The sequence below is a fragment of the Entelurus aequoreus genome, linkage group LG05, assembly GCF_033978785.1.
Source record: "Entelurus aequoreus isolate RoL-2023_Sb linkage group LG05, RoL_Eaeq_v1.1, whole genome shotgun sequence".
Taxonomy (NCBI): domain Eukaryota; kingdom Metazoa; phylum Chordata; class Actinopteri; order Syngnathiformes; family Syngnathidae; genus Entelurus; species Entelurus aequoreus.
This window is the reverse complement of record NC_084735.1, coordinates 50,626,627-50,639,461: the sequence shown is the minus strand read 5'-3', so window position 1 is coordinate 50,639,461 and position 12,835 is coordinate 50,626,627. Positions and strand designations below refer to the sequence as shown.

General features: G+C 43.5%; 2 protein-coding genes across 2 annotated transcripts in view; one reads left to right on the top strand and one right to left on the bottom strand.

The window, feature by feature from the left end:
• The window catches only part of capns1a (calpain, small subunit 1 a), a 218,874-nt gene that overhangs the window by 117,934 nt on the left and 88,105 nt on the right, over window positions 1–12,835 (bottom strand). The window lies entirely within an intron of this gene.
• Window positions 10,475–12,835, top strand: part of nova1 (NOVA alternative splicing regulator 1) — an 86,679-nt gene continuing 84,318 nt past the window's right edge. The window contains exon 1 of the mRNA XM_062048323.1: window positions 10,475–10,977. Coding sequence (XP_061904307.1) covers window positions 10,521–10,977 — 457 coding nt within the window. The 5' untranslated portion in view covers window positions 10,475–10,520. The remainder of the gene's footprint in view (window positions 10,978–12,835) is intronic.

The window sequence follows — 12,835 nt, the reverse complement described above, 5'->3', positions numbered from 1 at the left end:
AACGAGCGCCACACGCAAAGCCGCCTTAAGCGACCGGTGAAAACGTTCACATAAGCCGTTAGCTTGGGGATGGTAGGCTGTAGTACGGTGCACCTGCACACCCAAGGACTGGGCCAACGCTGACCAAAGCTCTGACACAAACTGGGATCCCCTGTCCGAGGTGATATCAGACGGCGTGCCAAAACGCGCAACCCAGGCTGACAGAAACGCGCGAGCAACGTCTACCGAGGCAGTGGAGGAAAGAGGAACCGCTTCCGGCCATCTGGTGGTACGATCTACCATTGTTAGCAAATGTGTATAACCCTGCGACGGAGGGAGGGGGCCAACTAAGTCTACATGCACGTGGTCAAACCGCCTGACCGGAATCGGAAATGGTTCGAGGGGCCGCCTTTGTGTGCCGGTGGACCTTGGCGCGCTGACATGCCACGCATGCCGGCTGCCCACTGCCTAACATCCTTCCTAAGGCCAGGCCAAACAAACTTGGCACCAACCAACTTGACGGAAGCCCGAACGCCAGGGTGCGACAGGGAGTGTATTGCGTCAAAAACCTGGCGGCGCCAGTCTACCGGAACAACCGGCCGAGGGCGGCCAGTGGAAACATCGCAGAGGAGGGCGGGACCGCCATCCTGAACTACCACCTCCTCGAGCACTAGCGCTGTACCGTCAGTTTTGAGTGCGCGGATGTCGGGGTCGTCGGGCTGGTCAGCGGCCATTCCCGAAAATCTAAACCGAGCTGCACGGGGCACACGAGTACGCGTGAGAGACAGTCAGCCACAGGGTTGGCCTTACCGGCCACAAGCTGAATGTCCGTAGTGAACTCAGAGATGGCCGACAAGTGACGCTGCTGACGGGCTGACCAAGGCTCTGTGACCTTTGACATGGCAAACGTCAGGGGTTTGTGGTCAACAAAAGCCGTGAAGGACCGACCTTCCAACAGAAAACGAAAATGGCGTGTTGCAAGATACAGTGCCAACAACTCTCGGTCAAATATACTGTACTTCCGCTCGTTATCTCGCAGTTTACGACTGAAGAACGCAAGGGGCTGCCATACATTCGCCACCCGCTGCTCAACTACAGCGCCCACGGCGACATCAGACGCGTCCGTTGTCAAAGCCACGGGCGCCGCGGAAACAGGGTGGGCGAGGAGAGCAGCTTCTGCGAGCGCGGATTTAGCCCTATGAAAAGCTTGGACTCGCTGAGGAGACCATTCGAGGGAATCGCTCGCCTTTTTGTTCCGTAGGGCACCATAAAGAGGCTGCAGGAGGTGGGCAGCGCGAGGAAGGAACCGATTATAAAAATTAATCATGACCAAAAATTCCTGCAGAGCTTTGACAGTAGAGGGACGAGGAAAATCTGCCACCACTTGCACTTTTGAAGGCAAAGGGATCGCACCCAGCGACGAAATACGGTGACCTAAAAAAATCAATCCCTGACAGCCCAAACTGACATTTAGAAGGATTGACGATCAGGCCGTGCTCGTCAAGACGTGTGAACACCTGTGTTAGGTGTGACTGGTGCTCCTCGGCTGAAGGACTCGCCACCAAAATGTCGTCCAGATAAACAAACACAAAATTGAGGCCGCGCAAAACTGAGTCCATTAATCTCTGAAAGGTTTGTGCTGCCCCCTTCAGGCCAAAAGGCATACGCAGGAACTCAAAAAGCCCAAACGGGGTTATTACTGCGGTCTTGGGCATGTCCTCGGCACGCACCGGCACCTGGTGATAACCACGAACTAAGTCTACCTTCGAGAAAATGGCGGCGCCAGCCAGGCGCGCCGAAAAGTCCTGGATGTGCGGAATAGGGTAGCGGTCGTGCGTTGTGATGTTGTTAAGGCCGCCAGGAACCGTCTGACTTGGGCACCATGTGCACGGGCTATTAGAACGCCTAACGATGCCTAAACGCTCCATAGTAGCAAACTCCTCTTTAGCAATGGTTGATTTAGCCGCGTCAAGACGGCGCGCGCAAAAACTGGCGGGCCCACCGTGGGAATGAAATGTTCAACACCGTGTTTAGTGTCCTCGGTGGAAAAAGTGGGAGTGATTAATGACGGAAAATCCGCCAGCAAACGTTGAAAAACGTCACCAGATACCAAATAATTAGCGTGTGTTAACGGTCCAAGTCCCCCCGCCTTACATGTGAAAGTTGAAAAAGACACAGCATCAATCAATCGGCGGTTAGCAACATCAACAAGCAGTCCATTAGCACACAGAAAATCCGCGCCAATAATGGGAACCGTGATGGCGGCGATGATAAAGTCCCACTGGAATTTGCGTCCATGAAAGCACACAGTCACCAACCTGGAGCCGAAAGTGTCGATCGACGAGCCGTTGGCGGCATTCAGCAGCGGCCCGCAGCCACCTGTCGCCCTGTCCGCGTCCGTGGCAGGTAACAGGCTGACTTGCGAACCGGAGTCCACCAGGAAACGTCTCCTTGACGACGAGTCAGCGATGAAGAGCAGCTCACTTGCTTCGCCGGCGCCCACAGCTGCTACTGAACGCTGGCGTTGGAGTTTCCCGGGGCCGTGAAGGAGCATGGAGGGACACACCGTCGAGCTTTGGCGCCAAAACCTTGATGGAAGAAGCACTGACTCGCTTCGCGCCTTTTCCGGGTAGCGACTCCCGCCACCACTGCTGGGTCCGCGTTCTCCATCGTCTGCAGGGGGGGCGCTTCTACGCTCTGCGCGGCAAACCGTCTGGAAGCCAGAAGCACCCGGTCAGCTTCTTCAGCCAAGCCCCGGTAGTCGCCGGACGCCAGAGAAGCTGAGTTAGCCAACACCGCACGGGCCGCAGGTGGTAGCTGCCGCAAGAAAAGATGCGGGAAAATGAACCCGCCCTCCTCGGAGCCCAGCAGCGACAGCATACTGTCCATCAGATCCAAGGCGGTGCTATCGCCCAAACCGGGCAGGGAAAGAAGTCTATCTGCCCTCTCAGCGTCAGTTAGAGTAAATCTCCAAAGCAGAAGATTCTTGAGTGCAGCGTACTTGCCGCGCTGTGGAGGCGTTCGCAACAGCTGCATGGCGCGGCGAGTGGTCGCCTGGTCGAGGGCTGTTACGACCAAGTAATACCGGAAGTCGTCGCCGGCGATTCCTCGCAGGTGGAAAAGTGCCTCGATGTGCTGGAACCATGATGCCGGGTCGCTCTGCCAGAACTCCGGAAGCTTTGTCCCCGCGGGGGTTGCAGGTTGCTGGAGTTGGGGCGACATGGCCGATGAAGACACAGCTTCCTCTTCTGCGTGAAACATTGTCGGGGTCACCAATGTGGCAAATGCAAGAAACACAGCGTTGTTTCTTTGAGGTCTTTATTGTAAGACTGCCAACATAAGAATGCACAAACAAACACAATATGCACTTTTATAGTGTGCCCAAGAAGGTACATAAAACCACACCCATTCTGCTGAGTGTGAGCATGGTCCTAGTGCCCGCCAGAGTATTCAATTAAACAAATGTGTTTAGACTTTCTGATCCTAAAATTGCATTTGTGTCAAAATATTGCTGAATTTTTTAAAAGTTAAAGTTAATTAAAAACTTGAGGTTTTCCATCAATCATGGAGTGATAGTTTAATAACTTATAAATGCATGCTTACCTTAGCTAAAGCTAAAAACTACTCAAATCTCATCCGCCTCAACAAAAACAATCCTAAATATTTGTTCAGTACAGTAGCATCGCTAACCCAACAAGGGACTCCTCCCAGTAGCTCCACCCACTCTGCAGATGACTTTATGAATTTCTTCAATAAGAAAATTGAACTCATTAGAAAGGAGATTAAAGACAACGCATCCCAGCTACAACTGGGTTCTATTAACACAGATACGACTGTACAGTTGTGCTCATAAGTTTACATACCCTGGGATAATTTATGATTTCTTGGCCATTCTTCAGAGAATATGAATGATAACACAAAAAGCTTTCTTCCACTCATGCTTAATGGTTGTGTCAAGCTATTTATTGGCAAACAACTGTGTTTACTCTTTTTAAATCAAAATTATAAAAGAAAGTACCCAAATGACCCTGATCAAAAGTTTACATACCCCAGTGACTTTGATCTGATAACATGCACAAAAGTTGACACAAACAGGTTTGAATGGCTAATCAAGGTTCCAATCCTCACCTGTGACATGTTTGTTTGTAATTAATGTGTGTGTATAAAAGGTCAGTGAGCTTCTGACAGACCATTGCGTCTTTCATCCAGTGCTGCACAGATGTTTCTGGATACTGAGTCATGGGGAAGGCAAAATAATTGTCGAAGTATCTGCCAGAAAAGGTAATTGAACTGCATAAAACAGGAAAGGGGTATAAAAAGAAATCCAAGGAATTGAGAATGCCAATCAGCAGTGTTCAAACGCTGATTAAGAAGTGGAAAATTAGGGATTCAGGTAGACCAGCAAATATTTCAGCCACAACTGCCAGGAAAATAGTTCGAGATGCAAAGAAAAATCCACAAATAACTTCAGCTGAATTACAGGACTCTCTGAAAAATTGTGGTGTGGCTGTTTCAAGATGCACAATAAGGAGGCACTTGAAGAAAAATGGGCTGCGTGGTCGAGTGGCCAAAAAGTTTAATTTTGGTCTCATCACTCCAAATTACTTTGTTCCAGAAGTTTTGAGGCTTGTCTCTGTGCTGTTTGGCGTAATGTAAGCGGGATACTTTGTGACATTTGCGCAGAAATGGCTTTCTTCTGGCGACTCGACCATGCAGCCCATTTTTCTTCAGGTGCCTCCTTATTGTGCATCTTGAAACAGCCACACCACAATTTTTCAGAGTCCTGTATTTCAGTTGAAGTTATTTGTGGATAATAATATGCTTTCGATACCGTCGATCATAATATTTTATTACAGCGTATCAAAACACGTATTGGTATGTCAGACTTAGCCTTTTCTTAGTTTAACTCTTATCTTACTGACAGGATGCAGTGCGTCTCCCATAACAATGTGACCTCGGACTATGTTAAGGTAATGTGCGGAGTTCCCATACTTGCCAACCCTCCCGAATTTTCCAGGAGACTCCCGAATTTCAGTGCCTCTCCCGAAAATCTGCCAGGACAACCATTCTCCCGAATTTCTCCCGATTTCCAGCCGGACTTAAGGCACGCCCCCTCCAAATCCGTGCGGACCTGAGTGAGAACAGCCTGTCGTCACGTCCGCTTGGCCAACCAAAAAGTAACCACAGAACATACCATATAGTGTTCTCTGGTTACTTTTTGGTTGGCCAACGGTTTACGTTGTATTGCGCACCCTGACGGCAAGTGTGGGAGTTGGTTCTGAAGTATATAGTAAAGAGACGTAACTTCCTCACCTCGCCTGGTTATTGACTCCAACCCAGAATATTACACTGCCCATACCTATGCTCCTTCAAAGGCTGTGCTACTGGCTGCAAAGCATTGCACTTTCAAATAAAACAATGAGTAGAGAGGAGTGTTATGTGTGTGTACATGTGTAAATAAATGAACACTGAAATTCAAGTATTTATTTTATTTATATGTATATATATATATATATATATAATAAAATACATATATGTATATATATATATATATATATATATATATGTATGTATGTATATATATATATATATATATATATATATATATATATATATATATATATATATATATATATATATATAGCTAGAATTCACTGAAAGTCAAGTACTTATTTTATTTATATATATATATATATATATATATATATATATATATATATATATATATATATATATATATATATATATATATATAAGAAATACTTGAATTTCAGTGAATTCTAGCTATAAATATACTCCTCCCCGCCCCCCGCCCCCAAATCTCCCGAATTTGGAGGTCTCAAGGTTGGCAAGTATGGGAGTTCCCCAGGGTTCGGTTATTGGCCCTGCACTCTTCAGCATCTACATGCTGCCGCTAGGTGACATCATACGCAAATACGGTGTTAGCTTTCACTGTTATGCAGATGACACCCAACTCTACATGCCCCTAAAGCTGACCAACACGCCGGGTTGTAGTCAGCTGCAGACGTGTCTTAATGAAATTAAACAATGAATGTCCGCTAACTTTTTGCAACTCAACGCTAAGAAAACAGAAATGCTGATTATCGGTCCTGCTAGACACCGACACCTATTTATTAATACCACCTTAAGATTTGACAACCAAACAATTACACAAGGCGACTCGGTAAAGAATCTGGGTATTCTCTCTCGTTTGAGTCACACATTAAGAGTGTTACTAAAACGGCCTTCTTTCATCTCCGTAATAGCGCTAAAATTCGTTCCATTTTGTCCACTAGCGACGCTGAGATCATTACTCATGCGTTCGTTACGTCTCGTCTCGATTACTGTAACGTATTATTTTCGGGTCTCCCTATGTCTAGCATTAAAAGATTACAGTTGGTACAAAATGTAGCTGCTAGACTTTTGACAAGAACAAGAAAGTTTGATCCTATTACACCTATACTGGCTCACCTGCACTGGCTTCCTGTGCACTTAAGATGTGATTTTAAGGTTTTACTACTTACGTATAAAATACTACACGGTCTAGCTCCATCCTATCTTGCTGATTGTATTTAACATTTAGCTCTCACATTTAGATTTAAGATTTATATTTAACATTTTGGTTTGGATTCAACATTTTGGTTTAACATTTACGTTTAGATTTAAAGGAGCCATATGTGATAATTTCATGTCAAGTCGTCATTAAATGGCCCTGATATGTCAAAAGGCATTAAAAAACATTTTCTTTTCAAATACTTCTTTAACTGATAACAGTAGTTCAGCCGGAATATGCTCATTTCAAAAATAGATTTACAGCCCCGAAATATTGTTATTGTTTTCATTTCGATGTCCCGCCCTCTACCGTTTGACCAATTAGAAAGTCTGTGAGTGTGTCACATCCAGGTTGCCAGTTACGCACCGCCCTCTTCGTCTAGCTACTGCCACTGGTAAAGTTACTAAACATGTCAGACCTTAGTAAATCTAAAAGGCCTCACTACGATTCTCAACTTATTCGTGACAAAGCCAGGAACAAAATGAGGATTTGTATCAAATATGCCTTTGAAAGATGGAGACGATTGAAGGCGGAGAAGATTTTTTCATCTGACGCCAAACTTGCTAATTTCCTCCTTGATAGGTAAGTAAGGCATTTACGTTTTCTTATTACTTGTAATAAATGGAAATGGACATTTCCTATGTAAACTATATTGTCCAACACAGTCTATGATCTTGTCTAACAAAGCTAGTATGTTCGGGCAACGAATGCTTAGCATGCAGTGCTAGCCTGGTCAATGACCCATGGACATACAGGCTATCGGGGGAAATACAGTATATGCCCGTTAGCCTGTATGTCGATGTGTCATCCAACCATACTTGCCAACCTTGAGACCTCCGATTTCGGGAGGTGGCGGGGGACGTGGTTAAGAGGGGAGGAGTATATTTACAGCTAGAATTCACCAAGTCAAGTATTTCATATATATATATATATATATATATATATATATATATATATATATATATATATATATATATATATATATATATATATATATATATATATATATACTGTGTTTAGATAATTGATACTTCAAACTTGCATAAATAAATCTTAAGGAATATAACATAACTTGGCTTCTGATAGCTTCAAAATGTAATGAATAAAATGCTAAAGTTGTTGATAACAAGCAATTATTTTAATAATTAAATATGGTCATTTTAAATGAATTATTATGATCATTTAAAATTAATTATTTCAAATATGTTTATTTTAATGTATAATTCTATGGCTGGATGTAATAAGGAGTCATACGTGATAACTGTCTTTGATTGAACAATATTGCAGTCTGAAACTGCACATTTATCAATACGAGTAAGTATCAAATAATTATGGTTGCATATTACTTACACATGCAAAATCTCCAAAACAGAAGCGTATTAGAAAGTATTCAGTAATAAACATGTTGGCATCATCAAAAGCCATTACCACGGTGAACTCTCATAGGCACTGATTTTATAGTTTAGCACCTCTCTGTGTGCAATTTTTTACTTTCCACCCACAGTCTGAATGCTTCTGTATATATGTATATAGTATAATATTTAATATTTAAACAACACATTCAGAACATTCGTTCTCAGGACTGGGCTGTGCGCCTTACCTCCTTTCGCACTATTTTTCTTCTCTTTCCTTCCCATGTTTTCATACTTGCCAACCCTCTCGAATTTTCCGTGAGACTCCCGAATTTCAGCGCCTGTCCCGAAAACCTCCCGGGACAAATATTCTCCCGATTTTCTCCCGATTTCCTGCCGTAGCTGGAGGGGGCGTGGCTTAAAGGCACGTCCCCTCCAGCTCCATGCACACCTCAGTGGGGACAGCCTGTTTTCATGTCCGCTTTTCCACGATATAAACAGCGTGCCGGCCCAACCACTTTATAACATCTACGGCTTTTAGAGAGTGCACAACTGCGCACACAACAAGGAGACGAAGCAGAAGAATGAGGAAGATACAGCCATGGCGACGCCGACGATGAGTAAGATGAAGAAATACGCTTGTAAGTTCCAAAACGAACGGAAACAAGAATTTCAGTTTATCCAGGACAGTTCGAAGGCGAAGGGGTATGCTGCCTGTAAATTTTGTAGAACAGACTTCTCCATTGAACACGGGGGCCGAACGGATATACTTACTCATGAACGGTCAGCGAAGCACAAGGCGGCAGCAGCGCAGCACCTGTCCCAGCCCAGTATTATGGGCCACCTCGCTAAATGGAGACCCGATGGTGTAACATATGCAGAGACAAAGATGGCTATGCTGATAGCTGGAAGCAACATCCTGTTCTCATTTGCGGATGTCTTCAACAAATCCGTGAAGGATATGTTCCCGGATTCAGAGATCGCTCGCCAGTACTCAAATGGCAGAACAAAAGCTACTCAAATAGTGAAAGGTAAGTGTTTTTTTTTTTTTTTTTAGTAAGCAGCAAGCACAGTACAGTTATTAGAACAACTGTGTTTTCATTACTGTGTATTTGATAGGTAAATATATATATATATATATATATATATATATATATATATATATATATATATATATATATATATATATAGCTAGAATTCACTGAAAGTCAAGTATTTCTTATATATATATATGTATATATACATATTAGAGATGATAATATCGGTCTGCCGATATTATCGGCCGATAAATGCGTTAAAATGTAATATCGGAAATTATCGGTATCGTTTTTTTTATGATCAGTATCGTTTTTTGGTTGTTTTTTTTTATTAAATCCACATAAAAAACACAAGATACACTTACAATTAGTGCACCAACCCAAAAAACCTCCCTCCCCCATTTACACTCATTCACACTCATTCACACAAAAGGGTTGTTTCTTTCTGTTATTAATATTCTGGTTCCTACATTATATATCAATATATATCAATACAGTTTAACAGTTAATTTTACACATTTTCATTAATTACTAGTTTCTATGTAAATAAATATAAATGATAAATGGGTTATACTTGTACAGCGCTTTTCTACCTTCAAGGTACTCAAAGCGCTTTGACAGTATTTCCACATTTACCCATTCACACACACATTCACACACTGATGGCGGGAGCTGCCATGCAAGGCGCTAACCAGCAGCCATCAGAGGCAAAGGGTGAAGTGTGTTGCCCAAGGACACAACGGACGTGACTAGGAAGGTAGAAGGTGGGAATTGAACCCCAGTAACAAGCAACACTCCGATTGCTGGCACAGCCACTCTACCAACTTCGCCACGCCGTCCCACCGTAACCGTTTTTATATTGTTTTACTTTTTTTTTTTATTCAAGAAAATGTTTTTAATTTATTTATCTTATTTTATTTTATTAATTTTTTTAAAAAGTACTTTATCTTCACCATACCTGGTTGTCCAAATTTTAGGCATAATAATGTGTTAATTCCACGACTGTATATATCGGTTGATATCGGTATCGGTTGATATCGGTATCAGTAATTAAAGAGTTGGACAATATCGGCATATCGGATATCGGCAAAAAGCCATTATCGGACATCCCTAATAGTTTAACCACGTGCCAATATGTACCAACAATGATTCCCGGGCGCGGCCACCGCTGCTGCTCACTGCTCCCCTCACCTCCCAATCATTGGTACTTTAACTTTAACTTTAATATTGAGCATTCACATTTAAATTTAAGATGAATATTTAACATTTAGGTTTAGATTTAACGTTGAGGTATAATATTATAGTCAACATTTAATTTAAACTTAATTGTGATGAAAATTAGCTAAATCTGAGAAAAGTGAGTTAAATCTGAGAAATATATCTGCGAGAAAAGTGTGACTGAACTTTCTATATTCGGCACCCTGTGCAAGAGAAATGAAATAGTTGTAATGTTTCTTTGCAGACTGCAGCCGGTGTTGGTATTGTGTGTGTGTGTGTGTGTGTGTGTGTGTGTGTGTGTGTGTGTGTGTGTGTGTGTGTGTGTGGGATTGGGGGTGCGAGTGAGTTTGGTTGAGCGCGTCAACAATAAAGCAGCGTGAAATGAAAAGAGCGCCTTTCATTCAATGGGGTTTATATTTAGCTCGGTGTGTGTGTGTGTGGGAGGGGGGCAGCAGTAAGTGGAGACCCCCAGTCCTGCCGGAGCAGATCCGTTTGACGCCAAAACTTGCTCGTTTGGCGGCGCGCGTCATCGTTTCGTGCGGCGGGCACGGCGTGTGTGTGTTGGAGAGACGCAGAGAAGGAAGAACGCACGTTTTTTTTTCTCTCTCTCTCCCAGCTCTTGGAGGAGAACAACACACCACCAAAAAAACGAAAAAAGAAAAAAAGATGATGGCCGGTGGTGGCGAAGCAGCCATGGACCATAACGGGATGTTTTCCACGTCGAACCTGCACAACCTGCAGCAGAGCCACATGGAGGCTGACAACGCGGACTCCCGCAAGCGGCCGCTGGAAACTCCGGAGGAGGAGGCCGGATGTACCAAGCGCACCAACACGGGAGGTGAGACACAAACAAAGCCCGCTCATCCGTTGCGTTGACGTCGCTTTTCGGCCCTTGTGTGTTGCTTCGACACTACGCACTGTTGTGGCGCACTTGCTCACACTTTGGAGTGCACCAGTGCTGTTCACATTGAGAAGTGCGCCAACATGTAGTACACTGTAACTACCCGGATGTTGCAATCAAAACGGTCAAAAATAGTGAGCGTCCAGTGATGGATAGGGATGGGCATAGTTTGAATTTGAACGATTCTCGAAAGTTTGTACGGTTTATATCAGGTTCTTTTGGGATAAGATGTCCCCCTTTTTTAACTAGAAAAAAAAAGATCCCCTTTAAAGGGGAAGTGCACTTTTTGAGGGGGGATGTTGCAGTTCCTTCACAATCCCTATGTAAGACAAGAACACATCCATCCATCCATTTTCTACCACTTGTCCCTTTCGGGGTGGCAGGATGGTGGTGCTGGAGCCTATCTCAACTGCATTCGGGCGGAAGGCGGTGTACACCTAACCCAGTGGTTCTTAACCTTGTTGGAGGTACCGAACCCCACCAGTTTCATATGCGCATTCACCGAACCCTTCTTTAGTGAAAAATAAAATGTTGTTTTTTTCCAAATTCAAGACAAAGTTATATGTTTTTGGTAACACTTTAGTATGGGGAACATATTATAAGTAACAAAAACTTAATTTAGAGTTATTTGGTCAGGGTTAGGGTTAGGGTTAGGGTTAGAGCAGGGGTCGGGAACCTTTTTGGCTGAGAGAGCCATGAAAGCCAAATATTTAAAAATGTATTTCCGTGAGAGCCATGTAATATTTTTTAACACTGAATACAACTAAATGCGTGCATTTTTAAGTAAGACCAACATTTTTTAATCCTCTTTTTCTTTTTAATAACATTGTTATTCTGAAGCTAGCCAATAATAAATAAAATACTTCTTACCATTAATGCGACTTCTTGAACAGGTGCGGTAGTAAGCGTATGGATGGATTAAAATGCATATTTTGAACGTTATTTTTTTAACACTGTGATTACCAGCGGAATTATTAATTACTTATCGTGTTAAGCAATGTCAGCTAAGATGTATCAGAGAGCCAGATGCAGTCATCAAAAGAGCCACATCTGGCTAGAGAGCCATAGGTTCCCTACCCCTGGGTTAGAGGGTTAGGGCCAGGGTTAGAGGGTTAGGGTTGTATGCAGAATAAGGCATTAATAAGTACTTAATAATGACTAGTTAAGAGCCAATATGTTACTAATTTGCATGTTAATAAGCAACTAATTAATGGTGAATATGTTCCCCATACTAAAGTGTTACCATGTTTTTTTACTGGTGCACAAAATGAACCGTGCATGAACATCACCTTTGTTCAAAGAACAAAACCAACACAGTGCATGAACTCACAACAAATTACACACCTGCAAATCAGTGTGACTTCTGCTGTTGCCGTATCCGTAATACGCCGATAGGGAGAAGTTTTTATTTACACGATGAGTCGGGTGTGTCTTGACCTCCGCCGAACCCCTGAGCCCGACTCACCGAACCCCTAGGGTTCGATCGAACCCAGGTTAAGAACCACTGACCTAACCTGACTCTCGCCAGATCCTTGTAGTTCCCTGAGCTCCACACAAGGATCTGGGCTCGAGGGCAATGCAAACTCTTTCAAGATAGCAAAAAATAATGAACCAATCAGGATCAGCGGGTGGGATTTCATAGATGTGACGTAGCGCCGAAGTGACTGTTTGATTCAAACAACAATGGCGGCATGCGCCGAGGAGTCGTGTGCTGACATTGATTCTGCTATTGCAACTGTTTTGTCGAATCTATCGAATATTAATTCTTTAAAAGATGAACAGAGAACTTTTCGCT